The 22,652-nt window shown below is 33.3% G+C and overlaps 1 protein-coding gene across 5 annotated transcripts in view; it reads left to right on the top strand.

Annotated features, from left to right (window-relative positions):
- trol (terribly reduced optic lobes) overlaps nucleotides 1-22,652 on the top strand; it is a 298,108-nt gene that overhangs the window by 179,749 nt on the left and 95,707 nt on the right. Inside the window, exon 2 of one of the 5 annotated variants that reach the window (XM_089645755.1) lies at nucleotides 997-1,167. The exons of the other annotated variants lie outside the window; for them this stretch is intronic. Within the exon in view, the coding sequence (XP_089501881.1) occupies nucleotides 1,086-1,167 (82 nt within the window). The 5' untranslated portion in view covers nucleotides 997-1,085. The remainder of the gene's footprint in view (nucleotides 1-996; nucleotides 1,168-22,652) is intronic. 5 annotated transcript variants of the gene reach the window in all.

Below are 22,652 nucleotides of genomic sequence, written 5' to 3'. Positions count from 1 at the left end.
CCATTCGTCAATAGAAATTTTCAAACACTTGCATTTATATTTCTAGAAATCATTGAAATAAAACCCTGTATAAAGTCCAATACATACTAGTAGAAGTCGGTTTACCATTCAAATTTGTATGTTAATGTTGGTCAGATTATTTGACGTCTAACTTTCATCAACTGAAATAGTTTAAAACTGTTTTGTCACGCTAGATTCCTATTTTCGATGCTCCGGATTTCGACTTTCAATTTACCTTTCCAAATTGTTAAAGTTCTAGAATCAGAGATAAATGTAAAGTTATACCTATTCTTTATCTACAATCCGTGACAATCTGTTTTTTTAGTAAGACTTTATCTGGAATACTAGCTCCTGGTAATGATACAGCCACCCAGTACTAAGTCACTGAGGAAGAGTTGATAAGTGTATGACTAACAATAGAAGTATTATCTGAGACTGCGGCTGCAGCCTTGAAACCTTTCCGCGGTGTAACTTTCATCTGTGATACCCATTTGCTCTTGCCTCTGGAACTTGTCACCGAGTTGATACAGTGGATCCACGCCCGCTTACAAACGTAACACCAACTTGTGCGTGTTAATTAAACAAATGATCCACCGCGGAAACCCTCGACGAACTTTTTTCTTATCAAATATTTGTTCAATTAAAACGTCTAATTAACGACGTGAAATTCGTCTCCGTGAAAACATTACTTCTAATTTAAAGGTTTTAACTCACTGGTGCCTGAAATTTTACTGGAATAGCGTTATAATTACGTAGTAGATTAATTATATTTGATATGCGGATAAAATGACATATTACATCTTGTCAAAATTGGCGTTGTTTAAACCTGTGAAACATTTTATAACATGATCAATAAAGTGAAAATTGAATTAATTTTACCTAATGTAATTTTTGATTCGCTTCTTATACCAAAAGGTCTCATTAACTGAATGTAAAACGGTCCAGTGAAAAACGGATATCCGAAAATATTATTAAGTGAATGATTGTTATTTTTAGCTGTCGTCGAGATTTTATTAAGGAATTGCTGCCAAGACAATACACCCATGATCGTTGTTTGAGTGTTAACATTAGGTATATATAAAAACATGATGCCGTCGAAAGCTGTTTTCGCCTTATTGTTGGTGATGGTCATCAACACTACTTCAGGCCAACGTTACAGATTCACTGGTAAAGTATTCTTTTATTTAATTGAGTTGTAATAATGGTAATTCTGACTATAACATTGTCTACGATCTACTGAGGAGTTCCTCACAAGTCATGAGCTATATAAACATTGTCACAATGCCATAAAGAAAATAAGGTATAAGCGAAACTCGTGGACGTCAAGTATAATTGTGATAATTCTAATACTAAATTGGCATAAATAAAATTGTTGTATTTGATTGAATCTGCAAAAGGTATCTGAAATGCAATTTTTTCAATGCTCGTCTAGTGTGTTAATATACATTTTTCGAAGAAAATTTCTTCTGAAAGCTTATCACTTTGTGATGTCATTATTTATTAGAATAATACACAAATAACTTTGTTTATATCACTTTAATATATATAACCTCTACATGTTTCATAAACAATGTTCACATCATGTATATGCTTGCTCCTGATGATGTTAACATTGTTCATGAAACATGTAGAGGTTATATATATTAAAGTGATATAAACAAAGTTATTTGTGTATTATTCTAATGTTAATATAAATTTACCTGACTATGTATACAGTGATGTAAAACGCATTTGCCCGATGAATGCAGGGCAATCCTTTAATTCCCGTAGAAATGGATTTACCGTCACGCCTTATCAAACTGCCTAATTTTATTTTATGATCCCTCCAGGATTATCACTCTAATTGCATTTATAGTTCATTTACTTCCCTAAAATTCCCTATTTTCAATTCCTTCCCCAGAATTTCATCCTATTAGGGCTGTTATTCAATTAAGTACAAATAAAATTGTGTTCGACCGAAAAGATAAGTAGTTAATAATAGGCAACGGATATAATTGAAAAAGTAATAAATCATTTAGAATCGGCTTTGAAATTAATTTGCAAGTATTATCTGTAGTATTGCACATACCCCAAAAAATCTAAACAATAATTTACACATTCTCCACAGCTTTAAATTGAGCTTAAAAAATACTAATAAATGTTAGTATTTTTAGAAAATTATAATAAATAAATACTAATAAATGATAGTATTTTTAGAAATTTACAATAAATAAATACTAATAAATGTTAGTATTTTTAGGACGCTTATAAAATGCAAAACAAAGATTTAACGTCCTGGAAAAATGCTTCAATCTTACTACAAGTCAAAGCTTGAGTCTTGAATTCCGATATTTCATAAAGGTTAAATATACATAACTTCGTTTAAATAAATAGGTACAATATATACTAGGTACATGTTTTCATTTAATCGTGGTTTGGTTGTTGCGAAATCAATACTTAAAAAATTATAAATTAAAAAAAAAATGTTTTAAACCACTTTATTTGAGTTGTTTTTTTTTCATTTATATAATGTCAAGCCACCAAGTGTTTGCTTTCTTAAAAATGTAGATGATAAGTTTTTTATTGTCGCTTTAAAAGAAATTCATTGATTGTCTGACATCTTCACTAACCATAACTTGTTATGAAATCTTCTTGACTGTTAGCAGATCATCCTGACTAACTAGCTTTCGACCACCCGATAGTGGATAAAATAACTTTCTTTAGGAAAGCATTTTCAGATTTTCTCTCTACACAAAGTAAAATTATGTTCATTTGAATGATTCGAACAAAAGACTTTCGGTCTAAAAGAAAGCGTTAACATTTTGGCAGTACCTACCGTTAGAGGCTAGGACTATGTACCCGACACTTCGAACCTATATTACACGTTGAAGCGGACCAGGCTTGACTTCATGCTGTGATTTTGTTGTTCCCTCGCCTCCCCGCATTGCTCGGCTGCTGAAAAACACGAAAATCATACTTGATATATATTATATTTATGAATACGCCGTTCTCTGGCGGTGGTGAGCAGCCCCATATTGTGGCTTCCCGTGGTCTTCTCCTGGGCTGTTACGCCTTAATTAGAAAACTAAACTTAACCGGAAGACAACCTCGAATAATATATCCTATCATGGCATCCCTAGCCTGGCCTATTCAGGCCGCAGTTTGGTGAGTGTGGCTGAAAACTATCTTAATTGGGTGCAGCAAGCCACCGTCTTATAATTGGCAGCGTCGTTATGGCCATTTCACAAAGTCCGATGGACACTAAGGCGCTGGATGTGTGTTCTGTGCTGTTTTGGATTTTTTGCTCCAAGCTTTCAAACTCGGCGCACAACTTTTATATTTAACACCGCAATTCACATAGGTACTTAAGCTAAATAACACAGGGTAGCATTAGGCAAATCTCTCTCCAAAATCAATTGGGCTAGTGTCTTGTATAAGGCTAGCATAAACTTCAATTGTGACCCGCTTTTTATTCTGTACAAATCTCAAGTACACACAACAATTGAATTTGGGACCCCCACAATATTTGATAAACCTATTCCATTCTCTGCAAAAAAAGGCGGTCCGTCTGACAATCCGTTGTTAACAGACCGATCGTCATATCTAATGTGTCTGATCTTCAAGTATTTTAATGGAGCCTGCTCTAAGGAGCTAGCAGTATTGATCCCCGATGCACTTGACGGACACGCGCGAAACACTAGTTCACAGTTGATGTTTTCTTCATGAGAACGGGACGTTTGTTCCACAAGTTTTTTGTGTAAGTCGGCTCGTATGTGGAACGAGCTACCGGCATCTGTGTTTGATCCTTCATATAATCCGGGCTTCTTCAAGACCGGCATTAATAAATTCCTTCCTACAGCCCCTACCTTAACCCGCCTCACAACTCTGCCCAACCGGGTGGCGATTTAGTTCCCCATTCTTTACATTGTACAGACATGTGTAACTATTTGCTAATTTTGAGCCCAAACTAAAGACCAATGTGAAGCCGGCCGTAACAGGCTGATATCGGAATCGGTCCAACAATAAAAAGTTTTGAGTAAATTTAATACAATTTAAATAAATTAAATTTAAAAAAAAAATGCTAATTTAAAAAATAAATAAATTCAAGCTGAATGAATTTTCACCTACTCGTAGCATTATAAAATGAATCATTTGAGCATTGATTCCGTCTCTTCAAAGTAATCTTTGGTCGGACACAGACGAAAAGATACAAGAGATACTAGGTATGATAAAAAGCATGTCATCGTAGAATTGAATCGGCAACCTCCCTATTAGAAATCATCACATTAAAGTGTCGGTGGGTACCTACCTCGATGGGGTCAACTTGCGAAAGCTGCTAAAAAGTAATTTTTAGTAGGGGAGCTACCACGCACTCCAATGAAGGAATCCTTTGGAGTTAGGAAGTGGCTCAGTATAAGGCGCTACAAACACAGCAGTTGACCCAATTCAAAAGGCAATAATAAAACTCATACTGCAAGTACCATTCTACACAGACTCAACCAAAATCTTCAAAACACTAGACGTATGTCAATAAGACAACTTTACGCCAAAACTGCTCTGCTACACCTCATCCATAATAATCTTCATATTACAAATCAAGAAAAAGCCATAATAAAAACCAGGTCCTCAACAAATAAAATACTGAACATTCCGATAACACACACCACACACGGACAAAGACACTTTCAATACTACGCAACCAAACTTTTTAACAGTATGCCCATTACTGCAATATAAACCACTGTAATAATTTGTAAAACGTGTATTCAAGAATAGACATAAATAAATAAACAAAAAAGGTAGAGGGTGGTTTTAAGTTTCTGATAATTAAAATTAATTGATTATTCTGTTTTTATATGAATACCGTAGAAGAGTCCCATCTGCTCCCAACCGTCTGAGGCCAGTGATACTATGGTATCCCCTATTGGGGTATGTTGTGAGGTTGTAGGTAATAAGGAAAGGACATGAGAAAGAGGAAGGTGGGGGAGTAACTAGCTATTCGGATCCGGACACAAAACACGGCTAAAGCCATTTAAAACTAAATCTACTTTTTGAAATATTACAAATTTATCAAATATAATTTACTTGCGCACGCCAGGATTTGAACCCGCGACCTTCAGATTGCTAGTCGAGAGCCTTACCCGTCGACCACGGAGGCTTTATCGGATTACATCACTTTCACACTGTTTGATAACACCCCTAAATATTCAATCCAATTAATCAAATGACCAATAGCGTTGATTGATTTTAAAATTAAATTGGCAAATAGTACAAGAATTGTGCCAGTGGGACACGATGATAAAGTACGTAACGCTTTCCTTGGAAGTTTGTATTTATTCAAAGTTATATGATCAGAGATTTCTATCTGGTTAAAGAAATAGTGTCAATGATGTGTTAGTAGTGGGCAAAAAAATTTATATTTCAATAACAATTTTCAGTATTATTACTGTCCCTGTAAAGTTAAGATATTTATTATAAATCACAGATGTAAGATATCATTTTAGTGTTGACGCTATTCATATTGGGTTATTTGTTAAATTTCATGGCATTCAAAAATATGTACCTAATATTATGGTCTTAACAAGAAACATTTATAAAAAAACTTGAATGGCAATAATAATTATTATTCGTAAATTATTTTGATTCATTACCATTACCAACTGTCCACATTAAATTAATGTATCCTTTTAAGTCTGGAATAAACGATAAATTAATTGCTGTCTGACAAGGAATCAATAAATACATTATTGTTTTTTTTTGTGGCCAAGTTCAGTGTACAGAATGAATTGTGTTGTGTTTAGAATTTGACCTTTGTTATCTAAATATGCCACGAAGAATTATGATAGTGTTTTGTGTACGATGCGTTTGCTTAGGACCAGTGGCGTGGCCTGTTAATTAACGCCCCCGAGACAAGCCCTATCTCGCTCTCGTACCAGCTGTTTTTATGTGAATACCTTTCTAAAGTCCCCAATTCCAGTGTGACTATGACATCCCTAATTGGGATACCCTAAGTAGACGGGAAATACGAAGATTGGGAAGTGCCTGACTGTTCAGATCTGGTCAACAAACATGACTAAACCAACGGCATTTCAAGCAACGTTTCAATTAGTACTGGGCGTTCACGATAATTCCATCCAACGCCAACGTCGTTATCGTTCAACTGTTGAAAATAACTGTTGAAAATAACGCCGACGTTGACGCAACTATAATTGATTATTTCTAGTGATTTATTAACTCAGGTCTGTTTTTAGTGCTTAATTATCCATACTCGATGAAACCTCATTCATTACATTTGTTATTATATTTTTTTAGATAATTTACTAAAATCTACACATATTCAAATTATCAAAAATAATTAAACTTTATAAAAAATTACGGTCCAAGTATTTCGAATTTCGATGCTTATTCAGCTTAGTTATTTGTAAGAACATAATGTCCAGTTTTGAAAAATTAATAAGATTAGACGTTTTTTAAGAAAAATAAAACCATGACTTACATTATTTAACAGGTTTACTCCAAGCTCAGTCTATTTAAGGTCCCACCTTTTTTAGCACAGTTCAGAAGTTTTTACACATCAAATTATTTATGTAAAATATTATTTTATTATTTACAATATTTAAGGTTATTAAGTCATTTAAAGGTTATTTACCGTTTGTTTTTTTTTGCGCATTTCTATATTTTCGAATCCATATTCAAAAACACTTTTCTAGCCTTAATGACTGCACCTGCGGTCGGATATAATTAGTCCAGTCTTGGAAAAAATTCGTTCACAAGGAACGGATGTTGCTACAATACTACATTGTTCTATGAAGATTTTTTCAAATTCGGAAAATATACTCCATGTTCCTTCCACCATTTCAGGGGACAACTCTTTCTATCAAGAAGATCCATTTCGAGACACATGTCCAGTTCTTTGCGGAATTTGTTATTTGGATTATTCACTGGCTTATTTTTTTCGACTACTGAATTTAATGCATTCCAAAACGGTTCGTCTGAAGATTCTGTTTGATTGTCAGAAATATCTTGCGAATAGTCAGGGGGGTATAACTCCGAGAAAAAAGTGGGTCAGAAAAAAATACACGGTAATCTCTATGGCTGTGTATCTTGTGACGTATATTTTCCACAAACCAGTGCGAACTTCATGCATGTTTATAGGCCGCTGTCAAAACATGAAAATGTCAAAAAATGTTAAGTGCGATGTGAAAGGATGTACGGACAATACATCGATTCGACATCGGTTTCCGAGTTTTAAGGAGTACCATAGTCTTTTTCGCAAATGGTCAATACGGATTGATAGATAGAGTAGGCTTGAGAGTGGGTCGGTGGTTTGGAGCCCACATCAGGTGAAGTATTCCCTCATGTTGGAGAGAGTGCAGAAGAAATTTATGAGATTCCTCTACCTGAGGGAGTATGGCTACTACCCGTGGCTCTATCCTACTGACTTTCTCTTGGGCATGCTCGGTATGAACCATCTACGGGTCAGAAGAGATGTGCATATTGTATCACACTTCTTCAAACTGATTCGTGGATGGTTAGTAAATCCGACTATCATGGAGAGTATTAGTCTCTATGTTCCTGATGGTTATCTCCGTCACCGACAGCATAGACTGTTTTATCTCCCGGCCTGCAGGACTAACTTGCCAATGGTCATGCCGGTGGGGAGAGCAGTCTTGCTGTTGAAGAGAATTAATTCGGATATCGACATATTTAGCATCGGTGAAGCTGCCTTTAAAAGGCAAGCTCTATTGATGCTGGTATAGTTTATACACCGCTAACTATTATGTAATACCATTTTACAAATATACTTAAAAACGAAATAAAATGTAATTTTGTAATGTTTTTAAAGGAATAAACAAATTGAATTGAATTGAATTGAATTGAATAGATTAGAATTTATTCAGAATCCAATATTGACGACGTACGCAAGAGTGTGTGGATCGCATTTTGGAATCGATTGTAAAAGATGGAGTGGTGCGTTAAGAAAGCACGCAGTGATGGTTGTCCTAATTAGTTTATTTTATTTGTCTAGATTTTTTTTTTACTTACTCGACATCTTAATGAATATTTTTTTTTTTTTTTTTAAAGAAAGACAAACATTCCCGGGTTACGAATAACCTGACAATATTTGAAAATCTCCTACTACCACCACAGAAAGCGGAAAATGTTGCTTGTGTTGTGATGGAGGACTTAGCCAGCCGAGGAATTGAACACGCTACGCCTGGATGGGACCCAAGCGCATGGTCAACTCGGCCACCGACCGGTCTTTCTATACATACATATCTTTCAATACCTTTTTTAAAATGTGTTTTGTACTTCTACATTCTTGTATTTCCTGTTTATGTATTTTTATATTGTCTTGGTACACCTTCTAAATGTGTTTCATGCTTGTATATTATTGTATTTCTTGTTTCTGTAATATCTATATTAATATACAATGTATATGAATCATTTCTCAAAAAAAACTTGCATTAAAATTTATATTTTATGCGAAACAACCAAAGTAAGAATCGTGTCTCCCTTCTTATCAGGCCAAACAAATTCTCTTTTCTGATGAGGAATACATGACCTTACATATAATATCTTGTAAAATATATATGTATAAATGTAACTCGTATTAAAACGAAATACAAAAATCTTCTGTGTTTTTCATTTTTCTGTTAAAAGCAGAGAAATATCAAAATTCGTTACTGTCGTAAAAAAACATTTCATATTTGATAATCTTATAAATGTTTTTCCTTTATTTAAAGGATTTTAAGTCATTTTAGTTTATTTTTACGACAGGTTGATTGTTCATCTCAGAACAAGATTTTAGGCTAGTGAATGGGATTGGCTCCGAATGAGAATTATATTGTCTATGGTTACGCCTTTTTTATAGTTTCTATCCTAGTCGATGGTGAGTATGTGTAGTAGTGACGTATATTTTTCAGTTACAGACTTTTATCTATGGCAAACTTTAGGACCCATGGGCTCAGTACTAAAAACCCGAAGATATTGATCTAGTGAGTGGTTCATTTATGCGAATAGTCTTGTTCTTCCGAGGGAGTAGGTTAACAAAAGTTCGTGAACTATATTTTTAAACACATTAACAGTGTTGGGATTAGAGTAATAAATCACCATCTGTTAAACTGTTTAATATTTATCATCAGTCCAAAGTTCAATCACACTACGACACTTACACTAATAATTATTATTCAATTAGAAATTAGTTTAGTCATCAAATTTATATCAAACACTTATGTATTTTTACATTCTAAGAAAAAAAAAAACAAAAACAGATTGAATAGACGCGCGACAAGCTAGTACAATCAAACTAAACGTATAGGAGATCGACACGATACTAACAAAAAAACAAACAAAAAATAGATCAAAATCGTATTAGGAAATCCCTATTAACGGGTGGTTCCCCGGATCATTGATGTATTATTATTATCTCTATGCCCCACACACGTAATAATAATCCTACAATACCTAAAATTGAAACTGTTGGAAGACGTTGGTTTCGGTGTTGAAAACATTACCCTGTTGAAATATTAAAGACGTTGAAGATATATTTTGCTTGTCGTTGATAAATTTTATTGTCCCTTGGCGCTGCGTATCGGCCGTATTGGATGAGAAAAAAAAAACGTGCAGTAGGTACGTACATTACCAAAAGACCATTTCAAATTAGGCATAATATCGTTCACGAAGTGTAATCTCTTGACCCTTTTGATTTAACAAGCCAAACTGTTGAAAACAATACGTACAAAACGTAGCTAGGCGGCCGACGTTGGTTATTTTTTGCTTGTCGTTGATAAATTTGGCTGTCCATTGGCGCTGTGTATCGGCAGTATTGGATGGAAAAATAAAAGAAAAACGTCTAGCAGGAGTTACATAACCAAAAGACCATTTGAAATATCGAGTAATGATTTTCACGAAGTGCAAACTCTTAACCCTTTTATTTATTAGGCAGTTGAATCGTTGACTGCGTTGAATAATATTCGCAAGTAGGTATTATATTTCAACTATTGACGCCAATTATTATCAACAGCGTTGGACTTTGAAACAATATAACTATTGTTTCCAACGGCTAGTTATGTTTTGATACAGTACTAGTTTCAATACCGAATGGTGAACTTTACCAGGAAGTTACCGATTACCACTCTGAATGCAATATGTTAACTATGTTCAAAATCAAAACACAATTACAAATAGCTTGTTTCAATATAAATCTGTGTTATGTTTAACACGAGTCAAAGTTATTAGTATAGTTTAAATAATATCCTTGTTTTGAATAGCAACCATTTGAGATCCGCACGTGCCCAGTCCACCGGGATGCTATACAGATACGCAACTAATTTGGCTAGTTATCTCTAACTTGAGGATACACGTACAGTTCTCTTATAAAAAAATAAATGGTGTATTTTAGTTACCTATGTGTAAATAACTACGTAAGCAAGGTTTGTGTTAATTTCTGTTTGATTAAATAATGCTGTCATTTAAGCATTTACACAGACAAATTGATAACTTTTACTTACTTGTAATGAGGTAATACATCAACAATTCGGTCATCTTTATGCCAAAATAGTAGGGTGTTGATGTAAGTTGTTGATGACAAGTTACCCAAATCAAAGACTTTGTAAGAAGTATATCACTTTGTACAAAATTTTATTATAGTATCTATGATAGTTTTTTTTTTCAGTGAGTAATAATTATCGACAAATAATTAAGTTTTGATCTACAAACAGGCAATACGGGTTAATAGTTACTAGGAAACATTAAATAAAATTCGACAGCAAAATTTTAACCAATCCTTTTTGTTTTTTTTTTACGATAATGACAAAGATTAAATTCAAATTATGATCAAAGCTAACATATCCGTATTCATAAGTATGTATGTATGTCTCATACGGTGTGTCATTTATCGAATCAATGAAATAGTTATTTACTGAAATTGCCATCAAGTCTATTAAACACATCTATGTTTTATTATCGACATAGAATTAATGAATTAAACCTAAAATCAGATTCGATCGACAGGGCGCTTAGAGTAGGCGTGTTTTACATTATAGATTTCGATCAATTTATTAGTTAGATTTTTTTTAAATACACGCGTTGTTTAATTGTACGTATATCGTTGCCCAATAAAGTGTCCCTAATGTCATAGAAATAAGTTGTTAAAAGGTTTTTATTATATATAAAAATGAAAACTAAATAAACACATACAAAAAATAATAATAAAATAAAAACCACACCACTTCAGAGGAGTTTTATCAAAAACATTCCCAGACGATCAAACATTTTCAGTTTATGCCTTTACATATATGTACCTCATTAAAAAAAAACATTATGTTGGTTTTGTATGTAACAGTTTTATGCACTTAAATTTATAGTAAAAATATAGATTTTTTTTAAAGTAGTTTACGATAATTGATAATACTCTTCGAAAAATATGGATATAACTAGAAATCGTGTTTTCAGAGAACTTATCTACGTCAATTCAGATTTTAGATTGATAATTTATTCCAACCGACTAATTTTGCACATTTCTGAAGGATAACATGTAACTTTGTCTTGATCAAATTGAATTTTAATCAAATCTCGTAGTTATAAAGTATAATATTAAATCTGTGTTTTATTTCGCGAAGCTTAGATGATACTTATTGAAATATATGACAGAAAGCATGGACGTAATATCAGTAGCGCAGATTAATAGCGTTTTATACACGCAGCGGGGTTAGGACCTTGTAACTTACCCCCGGACCCGCCCTCGGGCCTGATTACTCCGCGGGGAGAGGGTGTCTTTCTCTCAGGATAATTCAATTATTATCCTATTGCTGAATATATCCGCGAATAACAAAGGACACCGCAACGACGGGCCGATTCAGACAACAAACTAACCAAAAATAAAAGAAAAAGTCGTGTTGCTTCTGCCAAACGACTGGGTGTTGCGCATGGTTGCTCGACCGCTGAGAGGTTCGGTCTAACATACCTTTCTTTTGAATTCTTCGTTTGTGAGAAAGAGCGAGATGTTCCAATGGAGCTCTCAGCGGTACGCCTATACTTACCTTCTCAAGTCCTGAACTCAAGGGCCGATTGCAGAATGCCGCAGGATTGAATGACAAACACAACATATAGTTGTATGCGTATTATACTCCTTGTATTGTGGAATTATAGAGCTACAGTAGAAATAAAATTAAATTGAACGCCTTATGTATTGTGGAATTATAGAGCTACAGCAGGATAAAAATGAAATTAGACGCCTTATGTATTGTGGAATTATAGAGCTACAGTAGTAATAAAATTAAATTGAACGCCTTATGTATTGTTGAATTATAGAGCTACAGCAGGATAAAAATGAAATTAAACTCCTTATGTATTGCGTATTCATTTAATGTCCTATTCTTATTGCAGTGAGTTTCATATTTTTGTATGATTTTCTTGCTTGTTGCGTTCGCGTTATTCGCGTTCACAGTATATTCTGCCCGCGGAATTGATGCAATTACAATATTATTTGATTAAAAATAATGTAAGCGCTCTGATATAGTTATGTTACCATGCTGTGCATTTACCGCCATAACAAGGAAAAATGCTCTGGTGGTCGTAACTTCCTAATGCACCTGCAATAAAATGAATAAATAAAAAATTGGTAATTAGATATTAACTATTAATAAAACCCTAACGCTAACGAGGTTAAACTAGTGAAGATGTCAGTATCTACTTTGTATAAATGTGAGTAGTAAACGTAGGTATAAAGCTGCATAAAAAATATATAAATAGCTATACGAAGAGACGCATCAAAAGGCTAGTCAATTAAAAAAAAACTGTTATTAGTATTTACGTACAAAGTGCACGTGTTTTTGTTATTTAAGGAGACCGGAAAATGATTTGTGTACTTTTTTTTCCTTTTCTCGTTTAATTAAAAACGTTACTCGTCCTTGCATTTCTATTTGAGTAGTGAGTCTATATTTACAGCTTTTAAGTTTTATTGAAATATGCAGTTGAAAGTACTTGTATTTATAGTAGAATATTTGATGTTACATTATTAAGCTAAAACGTAAACAAAGTATGAGCTAATTTTCCTTAATCTGAAAGGGGACATTGTATCAACGTGATAAGTAACTATTTCTCCATTCACTCCAACATCGGAATCATATTATATCGATTTTGTAATCAAAGCTTATTAAATGTGGACAGACAATATTGTCATTTCGAAATTTTTCTTCGATGATAGTGTTTTCGATTCGAGTTCAAGTCGTAAATCTTTACCGTTGTTTTAAAACAACAAACCACCAATACTTTTCACCTGTTGTTGAATCGAAACACGTGCGTGAAGCCTGCTCTAGATTTAGAATAACTCTAAAATAATATTTTTTCTGATCGATTAGTATTATTTTTATGTGTATTATTAATTTGAACTGAACTGTAGGAGTTTTGTATTTTCTTTCCCAGACTGTTGATCGGTCGCAAGATGTTTAGTATAGTAGGTAGGTACTTAATTTGCGAAGAGCCTGGTACCCAGGTCGGTTTTTAGTTCAAATGTCATGCTAGGACTAGATTAATGATTTAACATTTAAATGTTACGATGACACGATATCTCGTCGCTACATCATGCACACTGTTACTAAGCAGTAGAATTAAAATGGTCGCGTTCCGAATAAATCCACCCCGTATCGACTAATAACTTGTGCAGGTTTGTTTTCGAAGGCGGTATCGACATTCTAACAAATTGTTATTCGGGAACTCCCCAATTAACGCCAGAATTCTGAATTCAATTTTGTACATAAAATATTTGAATTTACATAGTATTATTTTCCTAAACAGTGCTTATACGTTTTATCAGAATTTAATATTTACTACATATATAGAGACAGCACGTGAAACCCTCGTTTTATATTCGCTGCAATAGAAGCCTTTATATAATAGGGACTTTCAATGATGTGGGAAGAGCGCGAAAATAAGAGGATTACAAGTTGAACAGTTTGAAGAATATCCTGTTGCGCTCTAAAGCATAAAATATATTTTCCTGTTACTTCTGAAAGATGCTTATATCGAGATGTTTTATTAATAATAGGTACGGTACATGCAGTAACGCCGGGAGGGTTGCAAGACCTGCAATGGAGTGCTAAGCAAGGTCGACCAGTGCGCATTGCCACTGCGCAGGTCTGGTCATGCCTGCTCAAATGCTCAACTCGAGGAATCGAGGAATGCAGAAGATTATTGAAGAATATCAATGTGTCCATTTGCATTGGAATTCAATACCGGTGTTGCCATGTTGTTTAAGACGCCAGAGTTCTGGATTTTCCTACACTACGATTGTGTTTCCGTGAGAGTAGATGAATATAATTCTATCTAATTTGGATCTGACTCTGAACAATATCTAGATTATAGTTTCCGTATCATTATTAACCATTTAAATAGATACGTTTAGTATAAAAATGAAGCCTTGCATGTTGGACAGGTCCCTGGGATTTGCTCGCTTAAGACGGCACAGATCACTCGCTGTAATCCTTATTTCTATTAGTCTTACTGTACTCATCTCCTGCATTGTTTCTTCTGGGTAAGTTGCGAGTCTGTAAAGTAGACCCATGGGATTGCGTGAGGTACATAAGATTGTGTACATAGATGTGTGACGTATACACGCAAGCTATTGATGATTAGTGATTAACAATATTATCATAACGTGCACGTCAACCATCATGGAATCTGTCCCGCAATTCCCAGACCGCTAATAGCTGCTGAATTAAATTTATCTTTTATTATTGCGGGCGAATTTGTGTATCCGATGGAGCTCATTTACCGAAACTTATTCCTAACAGGGCTGGCCTAAGAGGAAAAATGAAATAATTTAGTGTACAGTAAAAAGCTGCAAGTATTAATACATTGAACTCCTAAATTTTAATGATGACTTTTTTTTGTTTCTTATTTCCATCCAATAGTTAACCCCTTGCCTTAAGAGCAGCAATTTTAATAGTATTTATTAGCAGTTACCTGGAACTCGGCATGACCATATTCACTTGCTGATCTTCTGCAGTCAGGATTACATACTTATTTCTTCTACTGTCAACTTTACCCATCATGGTCTACGCGTGGCATTTGCTATCCTCGAGGTTCATAATAAATGGTTATCATAAGATTATTGATTTAAAAGTACAATACAAACAAAATGAATTGAAGAAAATATTAAGTTGTGCTCGCGTCTCTACTTGCACATCATCTTAATTTTTAGTATATATATTGTATCCTTGTGAAGGAACCATATATAGAAAAAGTGAAAAAAAAAATTATATGTAAAACAAAACATCATATTTCTATAAATAGTCATTAAAATTACTTTTCACTGTTTACCTTCATAAAACACTTTTTTCGTGAAATAAAACTCTCTTCTTTAATTAAAAAAAAACTTTACATTATTAGCATCTTGCTGCTTCGTAAAAGGACGCTGTGAACGCACGCGCATTTCTTTCAGCAGCATCCTGCGATGGAATTTCTGCTTGTTAAGCTATGTACCCACGCTCATTCATGCTCGATGGTTTTACGCTCATTCGAACATGTCTCAACGTGTATACCTTATCGTTCGATGCTTTTTTGTTCGATATCGAGCGAACGGTTCGATGAGAAAAAGATTCAAGGGCCGTAATTATTGCTCGATGTTTTTGGAAATTTTCGTTTTTACAAAGCATCTTGATAGCATAACTATGGCGTCTTGTATCGAGCTGTTCGGGCGTTTCAAGTCAACATGTTCGATCGAGCTAAACCGTTGAACATGAATATAATATGTGTGGTACCTTCCTGAAATGAAATCGATATTTTATCATGCCTTAAGTCTCTTCAGAAATACATTTACGTAGATTAGTAATTAAATTTTCACGGCATTCCTCGTAATGGGGTCTTTTTTTTTCCTCACTACTTAAAAATGTCAAAGATCGTATTAGATTCTACTATCCTCGTTAGAGGATATTGACAGTTACAACCTTTCATGTTGAGTGTTAGGACGGTTTGTTTCACAGAATTTTAACAATCTATCAAATTTCACTGTTAAAATTCAAGTTCTGTGGGGTAATTTTAAAGTTAGCAACTACAAGAGTACAGTGAAATCATGACTACCTTTAGGTGCACTTCAATGTGCAGTGTAGAAGATTTGAACGCATTTCAATATTATCCATTAAAATTTCTAAGTAAAACGTTGACATTGTAGATGCCTGTCAATTATTTCAAATTTGGCTTTGAGATATTTACAAAATATAAGCCATCTTCTCAGGGTTACCATTAACTTCATCATGGGCCGATTGTTTCACAGTACTTGGATAATAACCGAATATGAATAGAACTTTCTATTCATAATATAATATTTGGTGAATTATTCCAAATCTGTGAAAAAATCCGTCTTATTAACGATTTAATACGATATTAACTTTCTGATGACTTTCTAGAAAAAAATGCTTATGAAAGAAAAGGACGCATGGATATGTTGCATGAATTACTAGTAGCTATTTATTTTTATTTATTATGTTTGTGTCACCCCTGACCGAAGGGCTAGTAGTTATAAGTTGGTTAGAGCATTCGAATCTGCATGTAGAACGTCTCCGCAGGGCTGCGTGACTGCTTGTCAAAATGACTAACGACGAACTTCGGCGGCCGCTGTCTTTTTTTCTAAGTTGAGTGATTCCGCTGCTCATTAAGGACATATTATACGTCGCTTAAAGATAACATCATTGCCGAATACGGATTTAATATGAACGGGACCAATCTAAAGTTTCGTTTAGGCATCGCTTCATGTAGAAATAATAACATTATACCATATTATTGTCACCAGAACACTAACTAATGTTTGTAATATATTAGTCATAAATAAATTATTGTTTATGGTTGCTACCCGACTGTTATATAAGTCCTGGGCATGGGTTTTACTAACGGGATATCCTTATAAGCTGTGCGTATACTATGCTGTACACTCTGAAAGAGGTTCATGCCTTGGCTGGATGGCTACTTGAATAGTCTCGCATCTACCCTAGGTAAAAAATAAATATTAAATAAAATTCCCTCGATTTTTCTTTTCATTTTCATTTGCACACAAAATCCCTTCTTAAGCAGTTTATTACTGACGTTATTTTGTTTTGTTAAGACACAATTTATGTGTATTTCTTTTTTCATGCGTTTATTGTTTATCAAGCAACTTTAAAAAATGGTAATTATTTATAATTACAATTTATTTTTGTATACCTAATGGAAACGTAAACCAACTTCTTCATAATTGAACCATCGAATAATGTTTTGTTTTTTTTTAATATTATTTATTTTTTCATTACCGCCTTTTTGTTTTATTTTATTTCGTTTCAATTTATTATTTAGTATCATATTTTTATTGAATTTTATTAATTTGTAAAATGGGGGTATATCATTATATAATGTTTTAAAATATATAATATTAGTGCATCAATTAAAAAAAAAAAATATATGTATGTATATACTCGGCATATATATGTATAAATATATATATATAGACAGAGTACACAATGTTTGATATTTACGTCTCTCTTATACATATACAATTTTTTTCTTGTTTACATATTATCCTTAGATCCACCCTTATAATATTATCCTTAGAATACCTTGTGACATTTTTACTAACTAGAAATCAATATCAAGATAACTCGCAACCTACTACATATTGTTTGTTTCCTCGCTTATATTTCCTTCCTCAACTAGATCTAAGCAGTAATATTTAGGTACCGTAGTTGAGATATTCAATGAATCTAACATGATCAAGAAGAATTACAACAACGAAAAACACCACTGATCTTACGACAATAATGTCATTAACCGGTGTAAAAATGAATTCTACTTCGCTTCATTAAATCTTCCTAATTACGGGATACTTACATTCCTATTCTTTCCATACGTGACTAGAGATCCAAGAGCCTACTTCCTGCTAGGCTCAACGAGAAATGCCACTAACATCTTATATTCATAACTCCACATTACTAATACAGAAGGAGCCATTATTATTACGTAAAAAGCCGTAGGTAATATGTGGACACTTACGTTAATGTGCATACTTCGCGTAAATTGACTTGTCTATTTACATTAAACTAGGATTGTGTGGCACTAACTTTCATTTATTGTGGAATGTTTAGTACAATTCATTATTAAGGTTTCCACATTTCCGAGACGTGCCATTTAACTCACCAAAGTTGAAGCTACAAAACTTTAAAACATATTATCGTATATTGAATCATTTAAGTTGCTTTGTCACGCTTTTGTCTCGCTATTTTTTTTATAATTTGACCCAGAAAGTACCAAGTTTGATGAAGTTCAGTCATTCCCTTTTCTAAATTAAAAATATTTTTCTCTAGTTTCACCGAAGTTTTATTTATATTTGTAAATTTTCAGGAAATATCTGAATCTTTGCTTTGGTACCAAACAATACCTTTTCATTATTTTCTAGTTTTAAACTTAAGAGTTAAGTTTTATGAAAACAAGAAATCGTTTCGACATAATGTGAATAGTTGCATAGGTGATAACCGCAGTAAGTTCCTTGTAAGTGCCTCGTACGGAACTACTTAGGTGTTCCATTAATACTTTGTAAGTGTAGGTATAATAAAGCAGCTTGCTTCACTGATAGCAACTATTAATAGAGTATCCTACATAAAATGCTCACTTCCCATAAAAATTGATAAAAGTCTAATAATTACTAAAAAGGATTTATTTATTAGTAGGTTTTAAGGTAGCTTTATCACACTTCTTGTTGATCTCAGTTGGTGCTATTAGCATTGGAAGAAGATAGTTAACTAACTCACCACAACAAAGTGATGGGCGTAGTCGGCATAATCGACACATCCATTCAAAAGATAATTAGTTTAAATTCATTCGTCGTCATCTGTACTTTTTGTATTAATTAGGTGTCTGACAAGTCAGGTAGTGGTGATGTTTCTCAGTGAGAAATTAAAAAAACGTATTTATAATATTGTAGCCAAAAAAATAAGTATTCTCAGTGAGGAATTAAAAAAAAACGTATTTATAATATTGTAAAAAAAATTAAGTGTTGTAAAACTTTGTCAATACTGACCTCTTTCCAGGTTCATTTGCTACTTTTGTGTTACTTATTTAGTCAATTCGTCAGGACTTTAACCAAAACCTCCTAGATCACAAGGCCGAGACACTCATTCAAAGCAGCCTACTAACTTGTATCTGATTTTACAAATAAATTGTTTAAATTTTTTTATTTATTAAAACATCTTAAAAACTTTTAGTGAAATTTAAAAAATTAAAATACCTTTTTTGGAGGTTCTCATATAAGTTAGTAAAACATGAACATGTATTCAGTGCAAGTGTCTGTTTTCATGTAAGTCGTATGAATATTGATATAATGTAAAGTACACATAATCACATGTTACAAGTGATATGTATATCTACACAATGACACTAGAATACCGACCTGATTGTTCTTTTAAAATGACAATGATTGTATTCTTATTCTTTGTAAGGTCAAACAGTCACGTTAGAAATTAATAACAAAGAACAGTATAACTTCTTGATCGGCGACAAATAAATTTTCGCCGTTCGCCAGCTGATTCTATTTTAGTAATTACTTACTTGTTTTTTGTAAAATTATCCAATTGTAAATTGTACCGCCTTACCAGAAAATGTGCTTACATATAGTATTATAAAAAATATTAGTAGTTTCACCAGCATAGCAAGATTTTTTGAAAATATCTTTCAGGATATGTTGGCGCACAAGAGGTTAAATCTTTAAATCTCTGCAAAACATTTTCGAAAATGAAATGTTTTTAAGTACAATAAGACAAGCAAAATATGTTTACAAATGATTAGGTACCTAGCCATGTAACTTGACCTATACATTTGCTCCGCATTCCACAAAGGAGGGTTAAAATAGTTTATGCCCAAACACGTAGATCGATTTAAGATTTATAAGGTTTTTCAGAACTTACCGGACAGATTATGCCGAATTCAGATTCATGAAAAAAAATGTCAAATACATTTTTAATACAAATAAATCGCAGGAATCGCTGGTACACCACGATACAGCCTGTATTAGGGAAAATTATATTAGTACGTTGCAGGACTGAACAACATTGGCCATTCGTCCTATCATTAGTGTAACAACGCAATGTTTCTAATGAGTGGAACAAATAAATTTCGATACATCCACAGGAGAGTTAATCACATGACAATATAATATTCACGTTACGTGGATAATGTCCACATTACGTTTCGTTATTTGCATTTTGTAATTAAATGACAAATGTGCATATTAAATAATAAATGGCTCCAAAGGAAATCAGCATAACCTAATCTATTAATTTAACAATAGTTACCTAGTTTGATATATTGGAAAATGTGTCACTAGATTTCAGAATGAATGTTTCGGTAAACCATTATCTAAATTTTACACAAACCATATAGGTAAAAAGCGTAACAATAATAATTATTGTTTGTAAGTAAATTTATTAACACGTCGATCGCTTTCGGAATAACCGTGCCTTTGGCAGGGAATATTAAAAAAACACTATCCGACCACAGCACGATCGAATAGTGCCGAAACCAGTTGGCTTGCCACTATGTAGATTGATGCTAGCGCATTTGGGTTGTTAAAACCCATAGGAGCCGGAACTCTTCAATTGCAGTGTATTTCAGAAGAATTGTGCCAACGCACGTCACGAAGCACTGCAATTGCAGTATCGATCTTATACATTTATTTTGCCTTTTGATATTACTTCTACTGGGTTTATTAAACACATATTGTCTTCATGTTGGCCTTAATATAAATGTATTGTTATTTATTGAAGGGTTAATCCATAAGCATGGGTTCGAGGTTCGATGCCAAGCTTTTGTCGAATAGTGAAGCGTTAACTTGTTCCTTTAGTGGGAGTCCAATTTAAATTTCATTCTGATTAGTCCTAGAATGTACTCTCAAGTTCTAAAGTCAATTATCTAGATTTTGATGTCAAAAAACGATATTTTGACATAAATTTAAATATTGTTGTTTTCCTTCAAGTTAATAAAAAATAGCATTAAAATATATTATAACGATAGAGATAATTAATAATTAGACAGAGCCTCTGAAGTCACATGTTGTGTACAGCGCCCTGAATTTTCTCAAATCGACTCTCTACAAATTATTATTATTATTATTATAAAATGTGTGCACATTAAAATTAGTTGATGCCTTACATAACCGTTCTAAAGTCTTTTCTGCTTCAGATCAACAAAAAGGAAACTCATTACTTGGATAAAAATCACAACACTGGCCCTCATTGTCGAAATAATGTTTTAATTTAAAAAAATATAATTTACTGTCAGCCGAACAAATCATCATTTGAAATGTTTTTAATTATGTACAAGAAATAAAATATGCTCATGTTTTTGTTTTAAATAGTTAATTGTTGTTTTTTAACACTCCCCAGCACTCTTGTCTCAATTGACAGGTCCCATAATTGATGAATGCTGAGATGAGAGAATTCATTCTTGAAAGGCCACCCACGTGCTTGAGTTCATTGGCACTCGTGTTTGTGCAACGATTCAATAGTCTTATCTCATTGGAGTGCTTAACAGTTTAAACAAAACAATTGTAACACAAGTCTCTTTCTTTGTTTATCAATTCCGGTGGCTCTATGCTTAATAATCTCTTGATGTAAATATTGCTTATAACTTTTAATAAGTAACGTCTAATTATTTCGACTTGTGTGGGATTCTTGACTCATCTTATGTTGTCTTATCTTTGTTTTATAACAACACTAATTCATTGGTATCATAGTAACGCCTGCTGGTATCATTGCATCTTTGATAGCTCCATTGTAAGCTGCTTTTTATACACGAAGCGTATTGTGTATGTTGGAACCATTTAACTCAAAGGTTTTAACGGTGAGTGATCAGGGCGGTAGGACCATGAAAAACAAACTCACCTTGTCTGCATTCAAATTACACGAGGTCTGAGGTAGAGCGCAGCCATTATACAACCAATAAACCAAGCAACAACTGCGCGATATGAGCATGCTTCTTTTAACAAAGTCTATGTAACTTTTTTCCCTAAGTACACACATCCTAAAAATTACATACTTAGAACAAATATTTAAAAAAAAGTTATGGGAACCCACAAAGGCACTGCCTGTGTATGGGTAATATAAACTTTTTAACCCAAAAAATCTTAAACGTAATATGATTTTTAATTAAATCATAAATTTTCATGATTTCATTTTTTTAAATTATTAATATATTTTTTTAAATTCCTTGTTACCACACAATTTCTTGTAATCAGAATTTTATCAAAATCTTAAACGGGCAGAGAATTGGCATTTAACTGAAACGGTTCAAATTGCATAATTTTAAACACTGCAATGCTGTCCGAAACGTTGGCTAAAGAAGGAGGTAGCGCAAAACGGCATAATACCCCAAAAACAAATCACTTAAATAACCAAGTAACTTAATTAACTAAGAAAATCTTTCATACATCAGCTTTTCTTTCACTGAGATCTTTTTCGCAATTTTATCATCAGTTGGGCGTGCACAAGGAATATATAAAAGAAAAGCTTCATTACAGGCAATAAGCAATAAGATTGATAAATAAAGTACGCCGTACATTGACTCAAATTACATGGCACTGTTTTAATGGGAGTGCATGTTATCGATTGATTGGGAATAATGTTAAAGTTTGCACCAAAACTTTTTGCACTACT

This window comes from Hesperophylax consimilis, chromosome 23 (assembly GCF_061612785.1).
Source record: "Hesperophylax consimilis isolate HC1 chromosome 23, BYU_Hcon_1.0, whole genome shotgun sequence".
Lineage (NCBI taxonomy): Eukaryota > Metazoa > Arthropoda > Insecta > Trichoptera > Limnephilidae > Hesperophylax > Hesperophylax consimilis.
This window is presented reverse-complemented; position numbering and strand designations above follow the sequence as displayed.